Source organism: Cuculus canorus, chromosome 29, assembly GCF_017976375.1.
Source record: "Cuculus canorus isolate bCucCan1 chromosome 29, bCucCan1.pri, whole genome shotgun sequence".
NCBI lineage: Eukaryota > Metazoa > Chordata > Aves > Cuculiformes > Cuculidae > Cuculus > Cuculus canorus.
In genome coordinates, this window is record NC_071429.1 from 3,228,401 (window position 1) to 3,245,576 (window position 17,176).

The 17,176-nt window shown below is 64.5% G+C and overlaps 3 protein-coding genes across 7 annotated transcripts; 1 reads left to right on the forward strand and 2 right to left on the reverse strand.

The window, feature by feature from the left end:
* Window positions 1-678: 678 nt before the first annotated feature.
* NACA (nascent polypeptide associated complex subunit alpha) lies at window positions 679-9,786 on the reverse strand. The gene is made up of 8 exons (XM_054051314.1): window positions 9,709-9,786; window positions 9,096-9,167; window positions 2,446-2,531; window positions 2,262-2,339; window positions 1,693-1,839; window positions 1,307-1,435; window positions 897-1,019; window positions 679-789 (listed from the first exon to the last, which is right to left on the reverse strand). Exons 2-8 carry the CDS (start codon window positions 9,163-9,165, stop codon window positions 775-777), a joined length of 648 nt encoding a protein of 215 aa, XP_053907289.1. The 5' UTR covers window positions 9,166-9,167; window positions 9,709-9,786; the 3' UTR covers window positions 679-774.
* Window positions 9,787-10,506: 720 nt separating this feature from the next.
* Window positions 10,507-13,615, reverse strand: PRIM1 (DNA primase subunit 1). Of its 3 annotated transcripts, none has more exons than XM_054051297.1 (13): window positions 13,451-13,615; window positions 12,720-12,877; window positions 12,503-12,570; window positions 12,338-12,411; window positions 11,979-12,115; window positions 11,855-11,913; window positions 11,673-11,783; window positions 11,472-11,562; window positions 11,252-11,396; window positions 11,112-11,181; window positions 10,949-11,034; window positions 10,783-10,874; window positions 10,507-10,690 (listed from the first exon to the last, which is right to left on the reverse strand). In XM_054051297.1, exons 1-13 carry the CDS (start codon window positions 13,551-13,553, stop codon window positions 10,517-10,519), a joined length of 1,368 nt encoding a protein of 455 aa, XP_053907272.1. In that variant the 5' UTR covers window positions 13,554-13,615; the 3' UTR covers window positions 10,507-10,516. The 3 variants fall into 3 exon arrangements, with proteins under 3 accessions (XP_053907272.1, XP_053907271.1, XP_053907273.1); XM_054051296.1 differs by having other exon boundaries at window positions 12,503-12,609; window positions 13,451-13,610; XM_054051298.1 differs by having other exon boundaries at window positions 10,525-10,690; window positions 10,783-10,881; window positions 12,503-12,609; window positions 13,451-13,607.
* Window positions 13,616-14,114: 499 nt separating this feature from the next.
* LOC104057942 (retinol dehydrogenase 16-like) lies at window positions 14,115-17,084 on the forward strand. Of its 3 annotated transcripts, none has more exons than XR_008447392.1 (4): window positions 14,115-14,613; window positions 15,211-15,469; window positions 15,564-15,911; window positions 16,110-16,248. XR_008447392.1 is itself a non-coding variant. In XM_054051303.1 (4 exons), the coding sequence occupies exons 1-4, from the start codon at window positions 14,190-14,192 to the stop codon at window positions 16,674-16,676; spliced, it is 1,065 nt and encodes a 354-aa protein (XP_053907278.1). In that variant the 5' UTR covers window positions 14,136-14,189; the 3' UTR covers window positions 16,677-17,084. The 3 variants fall into 3 exon arrangements, 1 of the variants encoding a protein (XP_053907278.1); XR_008447393.1 differs by having other exon boundaries at window positions 15,573-15,911; XM_054051303.1 differs by lacking the exon at window positions 15,564-15,911 and adding an exon at window positions 16,459-17,084 and having other exon boundaries at window positions 14,136-14,613; window positions 16,110-16,273.
* The last annotated feature ends 92 nt before the right edge of the window (window positions 17,085-17,176 follow it).

Consider the following 17,176-nt stretch of genomic DNA (forward strand, 5'->3'; position numbering starts at 1 on the left):
AATGGGATCGAGCACTGGCCATAGCCCCCAGCCCCAGAGCCCACCGAAGCAGCTTTGCCTGGGAGACAGAGAAATTCCCACAGGCGCCGAGCTCAGTGGTTGGGAAGTGCCTGGAAGAGCACAGAATCCCAGGCCGGGATAGCAGCAAAGCCCCATGTGTGCAGGCAGCCAGGAACAGCACCCGGAATGCAGCATGAGACCCATGCTCTGCAAACTGCGCTCCCCACAGCTAGACGCTGCTCCGGAATCCCATCCTGTTCCCCGGCAAACGGGAGCTGTACCAGGGCCCTGGTTTATTAGCACAGGGGAGAATAGGCACTGGCTGTTTTCCCAGCTCCAGCTCCATGGGCTCCCTTCCTGCTTCTCCGCACAAGTCCAGCGGAGCAGAGGCTGAAGGGCATGGGATGCCCCAATCCCTCCCTGTCCCATGGCTGCAGGGAAGCGAAGGAGCAACCCCAGGGAAGCAAATGCCGGGGGTGTGGGAGATGCTCCGCAGTGGATTCCTACAGAGGCCCAGGTCCAGCATCCCCAGGCAGAGGGGCGGCTCTTCGACAGGATGGAAACCTAGGAACAGGCAGGTGCTCTTCCGCTGAGGTGGGATGGACCAGGACATCTTCCCAGGCAGAAGGTTCTACCAGGGGCTCTTCAGCTGACATGGAGCAGGAACGGTTCCCCAAGGATAAGCCACAACGTTTATTGGTCGATAGAAACAGTACAAACCACGACTGCGCTGCGCCTTCCTTGAGGCCCCAAAACAGCTGCTCCCACCAGCGGCTACATCGTCAGCTCCTGCAGAGAAAACAGACACATCAGGAACCGGCGGCACACAGTCCAGTCCAATCCAGCTCCATAGATGCCAGCGCATTCCCCGCTCTGACTCTGGAGCCAGTGCTCACCATGATGGCGTTCACGATGTCGTTGCTGTTGTTCTTGAGCGCACGCACAGCCTTCGCCCGGGACACGTTCGCCTGCGACATCACCAGCTCGATGTCCTTCACCTCCACGCCAGTCTCGTCCACCTGCAGGAGATGGAGCCCAGGATTGGTGCCAGCCCAGTGTGCGGCTTGCTGGGAGGCAGGACCGGGTACTACCCAGCCCCAAGGGATGATCCCTGCCAGCACTGGGACTGGATCCACCAACCGGAGAACCCTGCACTCCCCATTCCCCATGGATGAGGGGAAGAAAACCCCAGGTCTCAACGCAAGCTCCTGGCGCTCCCAGGCCATGCATTAAAGCTCCAGGTCTGCAGCCCATTGGCCATGCGGCTCCTGGGATGTGCCCAGCCTGGTGGGAACGGTGCAGGCACCTCCTCCTCCTCGCTCTCCTCTTGCACTGTGGGCGTCTGTGTGTTTTCCTGGATGTTCGAAACAGCCTCTCCTTGCACTTTGAACTTCTCGGCCGCTGCCAGCTGTGCCTGCTGGGAGAGGTCCTCGATCTGCAGAGAGGAGAGTGACTGTGAGTCCCCTGTGCCAGGCACGATGTTGGCATGCCGGCTAGGAGTGCCATGGCAGTACCACCGCATCAAACGGCTCTGCTGCATGACCCAGACAGAAGCTGGCCCTTGGTGCAGACACCAAGCCAGCACATGGCAGCAGGAAGGTGCTGGCAGCACTGCGAGCAACAGGCGGCAAGGAGGGAAAGCCATGAGCATGGATCGCCATGGCTGTGGGACATGATGCAGAGCCAGCGCACCTTGGCCTCGCCAAAGACGATGTAGGTGTCTGAGGCTGGGCTCTTGTAGACGTCGGGCTTTGTGATGACGAAGAGGATGTTCTTGGACTTGCGGATGGTGACTCTGGTGACTCCTGTCACCTGGCGAAGGCCCAGCTTGGACATCGCCTGGGAATGGGAGGGAAAAAGGGTCACTGGGACAGCCCAGCTGGGAAGGGATGTGTCCACTTATCCACTCTCCAGAGCCCCAGCGCTCATGCAAACAGAAACGTGTGTTTTACTGCCACAGAGGCATTCCCAGCATTTTAGTCTGGTGCGCTGGAAGGGAATTCCCTGCTCCCAGGACTGGCGAGATCCATCGCATGACCTCGAGCCTGCCCAGACACAAGGATTTTGCTGGGCAACCTCTGCCTGTGGCTGGACAAAGGCAGAGCACCCTACGAACCTCCCAGCTCTGGAACACATAGCTGCTGCAGTGCAGGCGCTGCCGCCCTGGACGGGCTTCACAAGGTGCAGACCCCAGTACTTGGGGAGGCCCTGGAGAAACCACAGCAGAGCCTCGCTGCCATCCACCCCTCATCCCACCATACCTTCCGTGCTTTCTTTTCACTCCGGCTCTGTTTTGCTTTGCTAACTGGTTCCTCATCGATTTCAGCCGCTGCTGCCAGCTGCAAGGAGAGAGAACCCAAGGGCTTGTCACAATTTGGAGACAACAGCACCCAGCACCAGCAATGCTCCTGCTCTGCCACGGGGACACAGTGGTGCCCACCCTACCTGTGCCTGCTGTGTCGTGGCCTGTGTGGAGTCCTGCTCTTCCAGCTCTGGCACAGATTCATCACTGTCAGACTCTGTTCCGGACCCTACAGACACAAACACATGCTGTTCTTTCCAGCTCTGGGAGGTCCGGGGATGCAGAGAGCATGGAACCATGCTGCTGCAGAATCACCTCCACTGCTGGCGCTCCGAGTGCCAACAGCTCTGGTCAGCATGGTTACACAGCATCTGGCAGAAGGAGCCCTCCCTGCAACCCCAACACCATCAGCAGTGGGTGGCACAGAGCCTCATCCCAGTTTCACTGTGGCGGCAGCGCCCTACGGCAGCAGGGAGAGCACAGTGGAATCCCAAAGGGTGCTCTGGAACGCCGCATCCCCAGCCTGAGGCACAGCACTGGCCAGCATGGCAGCGCAGCTGGAAGAGCGCCGGGCACAATTCCCAGGCGGAGAAGCCAGTGCTGCCAGGGAATCTCTGTATTCCCCTCAAAGCTGCTCAGGCAGCAGCACAGCCAGGGCTGCAGGAGCTAAGACACAAGAACGAGACTCAGCTCTCTGCATCTGCAGGGCTCCTGCACCTTCCCGGGCCCTCACCGCAGGGACAATTCCCATCACCTTGGAACCCCCCTTCAGGGAATGGCATCCTTGGGTGCTCAGGCCAGGCTCAGTGACAGAGCCTGGCAGGCTTGGAGGGTGGCCGGCTCCGTGAGAACCTGCAGACCCTGGCACAGCTGTCTCCAGCTTCAGAGCTGGCCGTGATGCTGCTGTGCAGCCATGGCCCTGACTTCACTCCCAGTTCCTTCCCTGGAAAGGGCTGCGGTGCCCACAGCCACACTGAGCACAGCTCACTGTGGGCTGCCAGAGCGTGCCCAGGGGATCCAAGCAGTTCAGGCAGGCAAAGGAGCTTCTTCAGAAGGCAGCGAGGGGCTGGTTCCAGCAGCAGCGCTGCCGGCAGCTCCCCTCTGCCATGGTGGATGCCAGCGCCACACATGGAGCCAGACCCGACAACAGCCGTTAACGCCCATGCCACAAACCACACCGTGCTCCGTGTCGAGACCAGGTGTTAGTGACTCTGACCCGCTGGCACTGAACCACACCAATCCCAGACCTGCCCAATCCCACGGCCACGGGCCATCTCTCCTCCTACACCCCAGGCAGGTTCCACTCACTCCAGCACAGTCCACGTCCACTTCCGCGGCAGCACTTCCACAGCCTGCTAGTCACGAGTAACACTCCATGCGCAGCAGGGCGCACGGCCCCGGCAGTGGGTTAGTATCCGTGGGCAGGCAGTGACACTCCATGCACACGGCAAACCAAGGCAGGAATACCCTTGTCGTTCCGCAGCACCGGCGGCTGCATGGGAGCCACGCGGGGAGAGAAGTCCACCAGGATGGGCTGAACGGGCAGCTCGACGGCGGGCGGCTCCGGGGGAATCAGGGGTGGCAGATCGGCGTCCTCGTCAGTGCAGGCAGGGGCCTTCGAGGGGGCTTTGGGCAGGCGGGGGGCCTTGCTGGGTGGGGGCTGCTTCCGCACAGGGGGAGCAGCAGGGATAGGGAGGTTTCCTGCTGGGACAGAGCCAGCAACCCCAGCTTCTGCCTTCAGGGGAAAAGGGGCAGCACGATCGGCCGGTGGCTTTGGCTTTGCGGGGACACTGGGAACCCCGAGGGCTGGGGCAGTCATGCCAAGAGCAGGAGCTCCTGTGCTGGGTGCCGGGCTCTCAGGAGCCACTTTGGCTGCTGGAGCTGGTGTGGCAACAGCTGACGGAGCAGCAACTGGGATCTTGGGAGCCACTTTGGCTGCTGGAGCTGCACCAGCGCTCTTGGGAGCTTTGGTTGCAGCAGCAGTTGCTGGAGCTGGTGGAGCAGCCAGAGCTGGCGCGGCAGAGGCTGAGGGAGCAGCAACCAGGCTCTTGGGAGCTTTGGCTGCAGCAGGGCCTGCTGGAGCTGCCAGCACTGGAGCAGCAGCAGCCGAGGAAGCCGCAACCGGGCTCTTGGGAGCTGCAACAGGGCCCTTGGGAGCTTTGGCTGCAGCAGGGCCTGCTGCAGCTGCCACAGCCGAGGAAGCCACATCCTGGCTCTTGGGAGCCACTGTGGCTGCTGGAGCTGGTGTGGCTGCACCAGGGCTCTTAGGAGCTTTGGCTGCAGCGGGAGCAGCTGCAGCAGGGGCAGCTGGAGCTGGCGGCACTGGAGCAGCTGCAGCTGAGGGAGCAGCAACCGGGCTCTTGGGAGCCACTTTAGCTGCTGGGGAAGCTGGTGTGGCTGCACCAGGGCTCTTGGGAGCTTTGGCTGCAGCAGGGGCAGCTGGAGTTGGTGGAGTCACCAACATTGGAGCAGCTGCGGCTGAGGGAGCAGCAACTGGGCTCTTGGGAGCCGCTTTGGCTGCAGGGGAAGCAGCTGGAGCTGCCGGAGCTGGTGTGGCTGCAACAGGGCTCTTGGGACCTTTGGCTGCTGGGGGAGCGGCTGGAGACTGCGGAGCTGCAGGAGCTGGTGTGGCAGCAGCTGAGGGAGCAGCAACTGGGCTCTTGGGGGCTGCTTTGGCTGCAGGAGGGCCTGGAGCCGGTGGAGCTGTAGTGGCAACAGCTGAGCTTTTGGGAGCTGCTTTGGCTGCAGGAGGGGCAGCCAGGGCAGCAACTGGGCTCATGGGAGCCACCGTGGGCGCAGGAGGAGCCGGAGCTGCCAGCACTGGTGAAACAGGAGGGGGGGTGCTGGCAAGAAGAGAGGGAGCAGCCAGAGCAGTGACAGGGCTCGTGGGAAGCAATTTGGCTGCAGGAGGGGTAGCCGGAGCCGGTGGTGGAGCTGCCACCACTGGCACAGCAGGGGCAGAGGAAGAAGTCGGAGCACCAACTGGGCCTGCAGGAGCGGCTTTGGCTGCAGGAAGGGCCACAGCACAGGCTGAGGGGGCAGCAATGGCACTCTTGGGAGCCGCTTTGGGCACAGGAGAGGCTGGAGCGGCCACCACTGGTGCAGCAGGCAGGGAACTGGCAGATGGGGCAGCAAGTGGGCTCACAGGAGGTGATTTGTCTGCAGGGGGGGCTGGAGCCAGTGGAGCTGCAGGAGCTAGCACAGCAGGGGCCGAGGGGGCAGCACTTGGGCTCACAGGAGGTGATTTGGCCACAGGAGAGGCCAGAGCAGCCACAGCCGCAGAAGCTGACATGGCAGGGGCCGAGGGGGCAACTGGAGTTGGAGCCACAGGAGCTGGCATGGCAGGGGCTGCAAGGGCAGGAACTGGGCTCAAGGGAGCTGCTTTGGCCACAGGAGGAGTGGCCGGAGCAGCCAGTGCTGGTGCGGCAGGTGGGGAGCCGACCAGGGCCAAAGGAGCAGCCGGCCCAGGCAATGCCGCTGTGGAGCCAGGGCTTGCTGGAGCAGCTTTAGCCAAAGCAGCTGTGGCTGGTGCTGCCCGGGGCCCTTCAGCAGCCGGGGCAGCCCCGAGAGGTTTGGGAGGGATGGGAGCTGCCCGAGGGTCCAGGGCTTCAGGAGGGTTCCAGGCCATGGAGCCAGTGAGGAGCTCTCCTGCAGCAGCAGCCGGGGCAGGGCCCAAGGGATGGGTCTTAGCAACAGCTGGAGCAACTGGAACCAGTGGAGAAACTGGAGCACCAGGGGCTGGGCCCTGTGGGGTGCCAGCTGGACTCCCGGGAGCCATCCCGGCTGGCACCAGAGGGGCAGAAGGTGACAGCGGAGCCATGGGCGCAGGCAGGAAGACGGGTGCAGAGACAGCAGCGGACAGTGCCGGACACCGGGGAGAGGCTGAGGTGGAAGCCAGTGGGATGGCGGCAGGGCTGCCAGGAGCCGCTGGCATCGCCAGATCAGCCGGTGTCAAGGTAGGACGGAAAGCAACTGCTGCAGGAAGAGGAGTGCCAGGGCTCTGGGGAGAAGCCGAGGGTACTGGCAGTGGAGCAGGGGTGGGTGGTGGGGCAGCAGCCGGGGCTGCCGCAGGGCCTGTCACTGCACTGGGAGCCACAGCCAGCGCTGGAAACATGGGTGCCGGGAGCCCTGGAGCCACTGGGATACCTGGAGCAGGCCCTGGAGATCCTGGGGCTGGAAAACCCACCTGGGGTTGGGGAGCTGGGGCCAGAGGAGGGGAAATGGTGACTGGGACCTGCGAAGCCGGGGCAGGGAGCTGGGGGGGAATTGAAAACACCGGGATTGCTGCAGCTGGGACCACAGCAGGGGAGAGGGGGAATGGGCAGCCTGCAGGGCTGGGTGGCTCTGCTGGGAGAGCCTGGCCAGCTGGGCCCGGAAGTGGAGCCGGGGAATGAGCAGAGTGAGGAGCAGCTGAGGGAGAGAAACAGAGTGAGGGGATGAGAGAAGGGAGGGAGGCCAGGGGAAGGCACCTGGCCCATCCCAGCCTTCCTGTCTCGCTCCTGGAGTAGCACCAAGCGCCAGCCTGCGCTGCCAGGTCCAGCACAAACTGGGCTGCTTCCCTGCCTCCAGAACCTGGCACTGATCACTCAGGGAGAGCTGTGCTCATATGTGAGCCAATGGGCTCCACAGAAGGCAAATCCTGGTGCTGGGATCAGCAGGGCCACCACAAACTTCCCTGGTTCAGAGAAGCTGCAGCCAAACCCTGGCGTGGCAGGAGGAGACACCTGGAACACCAAGAAGCCCCAAAAGGAATCTGACGGGGCTAGCGCAAGGCCAGGCTTTGCCATCAGCTCTGTCCTTGGCTCTTCCCTTCAGAAGGGGTTGTCACAGCTTTGGCCAGCGCAGCGCTGAGACATCAGCTGGCGGGGGCCCACCCAGGAACAAAAGGAAAAGCCAAATCCCACATGCTGACCGGCACTCTGGAAGTGCCCTGGGGCAAACAGGCTCCCCTGGGAGCCCGGGATCCCAAGGCACAGCTCACGCTGCCCCATTAGGGTTAAGGTCACAGCAAAGGGGTTAATGAGCACACAGGGGTTAACGAGAGTCCAGAGTGTCCCAAGTACCTGGCGCTGGAGCAGGGCCGGGAGGGGCAGGAGCTAGACAGGGAGAACAGAAGTTCATTAACAGCTCATCAATACGAGCCCTCCCAGCCTAGTGCTCCCCAAGCGCCATCCAGAACATCGGTGGGTGACCAGAGGGAGCCACTGGGGAAGACACCACGAGCGTCAGGGAGCCAGTGCTGGTCTGACCAGAGGAACTGGCCCTGCTGCCGGGCAAGAAAGCAGAACCGGTCCAGCCATGCACCCGCCCTTTGGCAGCACGAGCCCCAGCGCACGGGCAGTGTGACCCAGCACGTCCCGGCACACCTTGGCATGTCCCAGCAGGGCCAGCTGCCCAGAGAAAGCCCCTGACAGCAGGGGAGCCCAAACCACAGCCTGGCTCACAGAAACCCCTCACATCACAGAAGCTGTAGATCTGCTTCTGTCACCGAAGCAGCCTTGTGTACAGCACTCGCAGCCACCTCTGCCCCATGGATGCTCTGATACTCCCATTCCTCACGCCCACCCTGGAATGCAGGCGGTGTGAGGCGCCATCCTAGAGCTGGGCAACTGCTCCGCGAGCACCAGGCATTAGGTGTATTGTGTCAACAGGTACCAGGACAATTCCTGCTCTGAGGAATCTCCTGGCGCCTCGAAAAGGAGCAACAGCCCCTGCCCAGAGCAAAGCCGGTCCCGAACCATTTCCAGCCTGGGCTGGAAGAGCAGAAGCTGCTCCATAAACCTCATTTATCCCTGCCAGCCCTCCTGGTTCCTCCTTGACACCTCGCCAGCTCTGGCTGAGGCCATTCCTGGGATGCTCGCGCTGTTCCTGGTTCACCACTCTCTGGTGGCCCCTTCTGCAAGGCACAGCGCGTGCTGAGCACAGACAGGCTTCCAGGAACGCTTGGGGCCATGGAGCCAGCCACACCCGGTAGCTGACACCTGTGCTGCTGGATCCGAGACTGCGCTGTCCCATCTCCCAGCCTTTCCAAGGGCCAACTGAGCCCCCCAAGGATACAACCATCCAGGGACACTGCCCGAACCCCATCCCGGGGCAACAGCGAATCCAGTGCCAGCACCTCTCACGCTGCTGGTGCTCAGAGCAGCCGGCTCCACAGCAGGAATGAACATGCCAGCCCTTTTCCTGCACCTGCCACCTCTCGCGAGCCCCGCAGCTGCTCTGGCCCCGGCAGCTCCCCAGAAGCCCCCACACAGGGACGGCGACAGCTCCGGCCCCACAGAGCTGCTGCAGCCTGTGGAGCAGTGGAGCTGCGAGAGGGAACGGGTGGGAATTCTCCTCGAAGGCAAAAGCATCCCCGGAATAAAGAGGATGGTGGGAAGTGTCCAGACCGCAGGAATCACGTCTGCACCTGGAGAGACCGGAGGCTCAGCCACCGCTCGGACCCCTGGGCCCAGGAGCCGCTCCTGGCCGGTAGCTCCTATCCCTAGGAATGAATCCCTGCCACCCCGCGGGGTCCCCGGATTCCACCCCCATTCCCGAGGGTCCTCGCCCAGGCGGCAGCATCCCGCATTCCCGGCCGAACTGGAGCCGCTCCGGGCGATCCAGTGCCTCCTCGGCAGCCGCTCCCGATGTTTTGGTGCCTGATCCGGGCCGAGCCCGGCTCCTCCGGGATTTCAGAATACGAGCGGATGCAAAACTTCCCCAAGCTTTCACCCTTAAAAGCAACGGAATGACCGCACCCGGGCAACCGAGGCCGCCCCCTGTCCAGTACCCCCCGTTCCCCCGGGCTCACCCGTCTCAGCCTGCGGCTGCGGCAGCTCCTGCTCGGTGGCCGGGACGGTTTCTGTGGCTTCGCCAGGCATTTCTGAGAAGGAGGCAGAACCGACAGCGCCCGCGTTCGACAGGGTCCGGGCGGCACCGGGACCGGGCACCCTGCTCCCAGCCAGCATGGAACGACCCCGGCTCCCTCGGTCCCCCCTGCCCCGTATGGGCTGACCCTGGCCCCAGCAGTTGCTGGTCACCCCCCCCGGTTCCTCCGGGCTGCGGCTGTTTCCCGGCTCCGCCGGTCCCAGCGAAGCCCGGTCGCCCCCGCCCGTACGGGTGGACTCCGGCCGTACCGGTCCCAGGTAACCCCCTGCCCGGTCCCCCCAGCCTCTCCCGCCGGGCTGCGGCCACTTCCCGCCCCCCCCGCCCGGTAAGAGCGGACGCCGGCCCCCCGGCCCCCCCAAGCCTCTTCCCCCCGGCTACGGCTGCTTCCAGTGCGCGGGGCCGGCCCGGGCTGACCCCGCCCGATCCCGCCCGTCCCAGGGCCTGCGGAGCCGCCCCGCCGCCCCCGGCCCGGCCCCGCGGTGGCGGATGGCGGCGGGCGGCGGTGGATGGCGACGGATGGCGGCGGCGAGACTCACTGTGCGGGGAGCGGGGTCCAAGATGGCGGCAGAAAGAGACGGAGCGGCTGGGGACGCGGCTTCCGGGGGGCGCGGCTTCCGGTCCTCTCCGCCCCGGCGGCCGCGACGCAACGTTCCGGGCAATGAGCGTTCCGGGCAGGGCAGGTACCCTCCCAGTGGGTGAGCAGGGGTCCCCAGTGCAGGCCAGTACCCCCCTGTGTGGGGCAGCGACCCCCGGAGCGGGCCAGAACATCCACTGTGGGGCACGGACCCTTCTATGTGTGGGGCAAAGATCCCTGGTGTGGGGCGGGAACCCCAGAGCGGGCCAGGACATCAGTGTGGGGCAGAGATCCCCAGTGCCGGCCAGGGTTCCCCTGTGTGGGGCAGGGACCCCAAAGTGTAGTGCAGGAACCCCCAGAGCGGGCCAGGACACCCAGTGTGGGGCCAGGATCCCTAGTGTGGGCAAGGACACCCCTGTGTGGGGCAAGGACCTCCCTAGTGTGGGATCCCCTACGCACATGGCGCTGGGGCCTGCCCAGTGTGGGGCTGGGACCCACACACTGAAACAAGAACCCTCAGGTGTGTGGCCCAGAATCCCTGCTGTGGGGCCAGGATCCTCCCGCCGTGGGGCCAAGTATTGCCATCGTTGTGGGCCAAGATGCTCCCACTGTGGGGCCAGGATCCCCCCCAATCCCGTTGTGGGGCAGAGACCCTGTGGCTTCAGGGCAGTGGCAGGACCCCCCACCCTGTCCCCACAAGGACACGGTCCCAGTCCCAGCTTCCCCTGCCTGGGCTCTCCCGGGCACAGCCATGCAGACAACGGAGACATTTAATGTTTTTTATGTAGAAAAGGTCCAAAAGGTGGGAAGGGGTTGAGTGGGGCTGAAGGATTCGGCTGCAGCCTCCTCGTTCCGAGGCACCAGGATGCTTGTGGCCAACAGTGGCCCCGCAGCAAGAACAGAGCGGTCGGTGGCAGCGAAGCCTCAGAAGTCTCCTTGCAGGTCTGCAAAGAGGAGAAATTGGGAGTCTTCCAGTAAAAAGCGCAGTTTCCAAAGCCACAGCCCCCCATCAGCTCCATCCACACCCGGCACACACCACTCCTCCTCCGCAGCTCTCCTCTCCGTGCACGTTCCATCTCCTCCACAAACTGCTCAAAGATCCGCACGTAGGGCGCCAGGCTCGTCTTCCTGTAGTCTGGAGATTCCAGGAGCTGAGCAGGCAGTAGGGAATCCTCTGCCCCCCACACCTTGCCCCCACTCACCCCGCGCTCGGCGCTTCGGCTCCAACTCGCCACCCTCCTCCTGCTCTGCATCGTCACCAGCTGCGTCCAGCTCCTCACACAGGGAACTAGGGGGACAGTGGGATGCTGGGGGGCTTCAGGCACCACCAGGACCCCCCCAATGCCACCAGCTCCGCTCCCCCACCTGATGGTAGGGACAGCAAACGGATCGAACTGCTCCAAGCGCTGCAGGTCCAGCGGCACTGAGATGCGACCTACAAGACAGAAGAGTCACCATGGGGTGCCCGGCATGGGGTCCCCATGGGTGCAGCCCCCAAGCCCCACCTGTTTTGGGGTGCACGCTGAAGGGGCTTTTCAGGAGGTGCCCCAAGCCCTTGCTGACGTTGATGTCGAGGCGAGGGAAGCAGAACTGCAGCATGATCTCCCAATCAGCATAGCATGGAGCACTCTTCCCGGCTGTCCCCTGCCGCTGCGGGCACAGGTGCGTCAGGGGGGGCGGCAGTGCCCAGACCCCCCTGCCAGCATCCGCTCTGCAGCCACTCACCCGTGTCCGCTCCATCCTGCCCTTCAGCAGCTCCCAGCGCTGCATCGAGTCCCGTTTCTTGGGGAACTCATCCTGCAGCACCTCACGGTGCTGTGGCCAGTGGTCAAGGCTGATGGTGGACATCGTGGATGCTGCCAACCCCGTTCCCCCCCGTGCAGACCCTCGCTCCCACCCAACGCCGGGGTTGCTCTGGAAAGGATATCCTCTGGGACAAGGGCTAGCACCTTCTCCCAGCTCTCTGGGCTGCCCAGGATGTCTTGGCCCACCAGTGCGTACGCCTCAAAGTACTTCTCCACCACGCCAACCGAGCGCCTGCGGAGCAGCAGGAGAGGCTCAGCACCATGGTCGCAGCCGCAGGGGCTGGGCAGGGGGTCCTCACCGACCTGATGAAGGGGTGGATGGGCTCGGAGAGGTTCACCTTCTTCACTGTCTCTGCTCCACCCTACGGGGACAGCGGTATCAGGTGGGGGTAGTGGGCAAGGAGTGCCCGGCCCCCCGTGCACCCACCTTCACCAGCGTCAGGTACTCCACGGCGGCCGCTCGCAGCGCGGGTGACCACTTCCGCACCACGTCGTCGCACACCCAGCAGTGGACACCCCTTCGGCCCGAGTACACCCACAGGCGGTGCCGGACGCCCAGGTCCTCTGTGGGAAGCAGCCGGGCTGCAGGAGCATGTCGGCACGGGATGCGGTGCCCACCCAGGCCTGGCAAACCCGCTGGGTGCCTGCGCATCTCCTGCGCCCCCAGCCCCCATGAGTGCTGCCCCAGCGCTGTGTTGGGGTCTCCTCGATGCTGGGGGCAAAGTGTGGTCCGGACACGTCCCCAGTGCACAAGGATGGGGACAGCACAGAACCCAGGAGTCTCACCCACGAGCGCGCGGTCGATGATGCGGACGGCGATGGTCATCAGGGTCCAGCACTTGGAGCAGATATCGGCCGAGCTGGAGATGGAGGTGGTGGGTCAGGCACCCTGCACACCACCCTCCTGGCCCCACCAGCCATTCCAGCTCGAGCCATGACCACCCCCAGCACCTGCAGCACATCCGGACATCATCATAGTCCGTCATGTCGATGTCGAAGACCAGCTCCTTCTCCTGTGGCTGGAAGGCACCCATGTGCACCGTGTTGTGCTGGTTGGGCTGCGGAGCAGGACGGGCTCAGCCACGGCCGGGGTCCCCGTGAGCCGGGGGCTGTGTCCCCTCAGACCCGGCCAGCTCCAGGTTGGTGCCGGGGTGGGAGCAAGGCTCACCCGGTGGGAGTAGACGGCGCCGATGTCGATCTTGTAGGGGTTCAGCTTCTGCAACTCGCGCTCCAGCTCCTGGGGGCTGCTGAAGGACTGGAACCGCACGTAGATGTCATCCCGCAGCGTGAAGGAGAATTCCCGCAGCTGGAAGTAGTTCTTCACCACTGTGGGGGCACAAGAGGGGGGGATGCCCTGAGCGCCCGGACCCCACGTGTTCCCCCCAGCCCCCTCGCTGCATTCCTCACCTTCCCAATCCAGGAGCCCCGAGACTCCCCCGTTCCCTGCACACACACCCCGGTGCCCCGGACTCTGGTCAGTGCATTCAGCGGGCACCACGGCACCCCTCCACGGGACCCCCACCCCGTACCGCCCCAGGACCTCGTGCCCCAGCCCTGGCTGTGCCCCCTGCCCGCTCCCACACCCCCAGGTGTTACCCCTGCCCGGTCCCGCATCCCTCAGCTGTGCCCCCCGCAGAGTCCCGGTGTCCTCCGTTCAGTCCCGCATCCTCAGCCGTAACCCCCACCTGGTCCCGGTGCCCCCTGTCCCGTACCGTATCCCCGGCTGTGCCCCCCGCAGAGTCCCGGTGTCCCCCGCCTGGTCCCGCATTTCCCATACGTGGCCCCCACCCGGTCCCGGTGTCCCCCATCCGGTCCCGCATCCCTGGCCATAACCCCCACCCGGTCCCGGTGCTCCCGGCCGTTCCCCCCTCCCGGTCCCGGTGCCCACCCCTCCCTCACCGCCGCCGTAGCCGAGCCAGCGCCCGTAGGGGCCGTGCGGGAAGAGCCGCCGGTAGAAGAGCGGGAGCAGCTCCGGCAGCGCCGCGGGTTCGAACGGCGCCATGGCGGGAGGGGCGGGGCGGGGCGGGCGCCCGGGGAAGCCGGGAGCTGCCGAGGGGCCGGGGCGGGGGGCTGCGATGGGGGGGTGCTCGGGGGCGGGGGGGCGTAGGGGATCCCGGGGACCGGGGGTCTAGGGGGGTCCGGGGGGGTCCGGAGTCCCGGAGGGGAGATGCCAAGGTCCGGGGGTACCGGGGGGATGGAGGGGGGGAGATACCAAGGTTCCAGGGGTGCCCGGGGGCATCGGGGGGGTCTGGGGTGCCCAGGGGATGGGGGGGAAGGTGCCAAGGTCCGGGGCTACCCGGGGGCATCGAGGGGGTCCGGGGTACCCGGGGGCATCGGGGGGGTACGGGGTGCTCGGGGGATGGGGGGGGCGGGGTACCAAGGTCCGGGGGCATCGGGGGGTCCGGGGTGCCCGGGGGTTGGGGGGGGAGGTGCTAAAGTCCGGGGGTACCCGGGGGCATCGGGGGGGTCCGGGCTCTCCGCAGTCGGGATGTGTCAAGGTCGGGGGTGTCCGGAGTGCCCGGGGGGGGCGGTCCCGGGGGGAGGGGGGTTCATGGGGGTGCAGGAAAGGCTCCCCGGTGCAGAGCGCGATGCCCGGTGGCCGCGGGGACCAACCGGAGCCGGGGGCGGTGGCACCGGGATGGGGCGGCCCGTGGGGCGGGGAGCGGGCGGTGCTGATGAATCATTAACGGACAGAGCTAAGGTCAGGCCGAGCCCGGGGCTCCCTCTTCGTGCCCCGGTGGCGACGATGTGGCTGTACGCGGTGGCGGTGCTGGCGGGGCTGCTTCTGCTCTGGCGCTGGCACCGGGAGCGGCAGACGGTGCCCGCGCTCTCGGAGAAGTTTGTGCTGATCACGGGCTGCGACAGCGGCTTCGGGAACCGGCTGGCACGGCAGCTGGACGCACGGGGGCTGCGGGTGCTGGCCGCCTGCCTGACCGAGCACGGGGCCGAGCAGCTGCGGGCAGGCGCCTCGTCACGCCTGCAGACTGTGCTGCTGGACGTCACCTCCAGCCAGAGCATCGCCAACGCCGCCTCCTGGGTCCGGGAGCGTGTGGGCAACCAAGGTAGGATGGGGAGGCTCCTCCATCGTTGGCCCTTTTATCATCCCTTTCAGCCCCATCATCCCCTTCAACCCCATCACCATCCCTTCATCACCCCCTTCAACCCCATCATCATCCCCTCCATCGCCCCCTTCAACCTCATTGTCTTCCCGTTCATCGTCCCCTTCAACCCCATTGTCATCCCCTTCATCGTCCCCTTCAACCCCATCGTCATCCCCTTCATCGTCCCCTTCAACCCTATTGTCATCCTCTTCATCGTCCCCTTCAACCCCATCGTCACCCCCTTCATCGTTCCCTTCAACACCATTGTTGCCCCCTTCATCATCCCCTTCAACCCCATGGTTGTCCCCTTCATCACCCCCATCATTGCCCCATCATCATCCCCTTCCTTGTCCTTATTATCATCCCCATCACCACCCCCATCATTGCCCTTATCATCATCCCCATCGTTGCCTCCATCATCGCCCCATTGTTGTCCCTCCATCATTGTCCCATTGTCACCCCTGCCAGCCCTCCCATTGCTTTGGCGCCTCTCCGGCACAGCCGGAGCAGGGCCACGGGCAACAGAGCAGCCCCGCTCACCTCATCCCACTTCCCCAGGGCTCTGGGGGCTGGTGAACAACGCGGGAATCGCCATCCCCACTGCCCCGAACGAGTGGCTGACCAAGGACGACTTCGCTAAGGTGCTGGATGTCAACCTGCTCGGCCTCATCGAGGTGACGCTGAGCCTCCTGCCGCTGCTCCGGCGGGCGCGGGGCCGGGTGGTCAACGTGGCCAGTGTCATGGGCCGAGTCTCCTTCTTTGGCGGGGGGTACTGCATCTCCAAGTTTGGCGTGGAAGCCTTCTCTGACTGTCTTCGGTAAGTTGTGCATGGCAGACAACGCCTCTCACTTCCCCGTTTGCTTTTCTGGGCTCTGGCCCAGAGTTTCCGCGTGACAAACTGCTTCCTCGAGGGAACGCAGACAAGTTTGGATCGGCTGCAGCCTCAGCGCCCGAGGAGGGGCCGCGGGGATGGGGAACGCCTGGACCAGGCGTGAGGAAACCCTGCGCCCCAGCTCCAGGACTGGGGTCCTGCGGGATCGAGCTCCTGCGCGGGGACCCTCACCAGCCCCTGGCAGCCTCTGCTCCACTTCCAGCCAATCTCAGGCAAGAGCAGGGAAGGCAAAGGACTTGGCAGAGCTTCAATGCCAGTCCCTTCCTGGTGACTCCTCAGTGCCAGGGTGCCCACTGCCACCGTCTGCTCCGTTCTGAGCCTCCCCCACTGGACCTTGCTCCATCCTGGATCCTGCGGGCATCCTGAGGTTTGCTTTGGCCCCATCCCATCCAGACTCAGCAGATGCTTGCTCCATGCCCCCTTGGACCCGTGCCGGGGCTGGCGTGGGATCCGCAGGTTGTACAGGCTCCTTGCGAGAGCCAGAGCCCACACTCAGCCCACACCGGCGGGCACCGATGCCCTCGGGCACTGCTCCCGTGTCCCATAGGGCTTAATCCCTTTTTAGGCTTGAGATGCGCAGCTTTGGGGTCAAGGTCAGCATAATCGAGCCGGGCTACTTCAAGACGCAGATCACCAACGTGGAGAACCTCGAGAACAATTTTAGTTCCATGTGGAAGAAGCTCCCAGAGGAAATCAGAGCGGATTATGGAGAGGAATACCTGAAGGGCTGTAAGTACCTTCACCTAAAGGCTGAGCAGTGCTGTTTCTCCCATGGCATAAGGCACGTGCTGGGGCCCTGGGGTGTCCCACTGCCCCGTCACCCCCACTGCCCCATCATCCCACCACAGCATTCGGCTGCTGTCGATTTGAGAGTCTCAGCCTGGCAGCCTGACGGGCGTTTTCATCCTCCGCAGTTTCATCGACGATCAGGATGATGCAGAAGCTGTTCAACACCAACCTGGAGTTGGTGACGGACTGCATGGAGCACGCCCTGACCAGCTGCTACCCTCGCACCCGCTACTCAGCAGGCTGGGATGCCAAGCTGCTCTACATCCCCCTCAGCTACATGCCCTCTGCATTTGCTGACATCGTACTCACCTGGTTCTACCCTAAACCCGCTCGGAAAGCCTGAAGCAGGAATGCGCCGTCGGCAGCCATCAGGCAGCGCAGCCAGGGTCTGGCAAGGTGGGATCCAGCATCACCCGCAGATGAGGCTGTGCCAATTGGTTCCTCAACATCCAACTCACCATACACCTCTCAGCCCACTGTCCCTGAATTCCCAACTCACCATACACCTCTCAGCCCACTGTCCCTGAATTCCCAACTCACCGTACACCTCTCAGCCCGCTGTCCCTGAATTCCCAACTCACCGTACACCTCTCAGCCCACTGTCCCTGAATTCCCAACTCACCGTACACCTCTCAGCCCACTGTCCCTGAATTCCCAACTCACCGTACGCCTCTCAGCCCACTGTCCCTGAATTCCCAACTCACCGTACACCCCTGTCCCAGCCAGCATATGCTTTTCCTTCTGAATAAAGCCAGCTCCTCCCTGCCTGGCAGGGCTTGGTTCTCAGCCTCGGCAGAGACTGCGGCACCGATGCTGTGCCCCTGCTTCTCTAACAGCACTGGC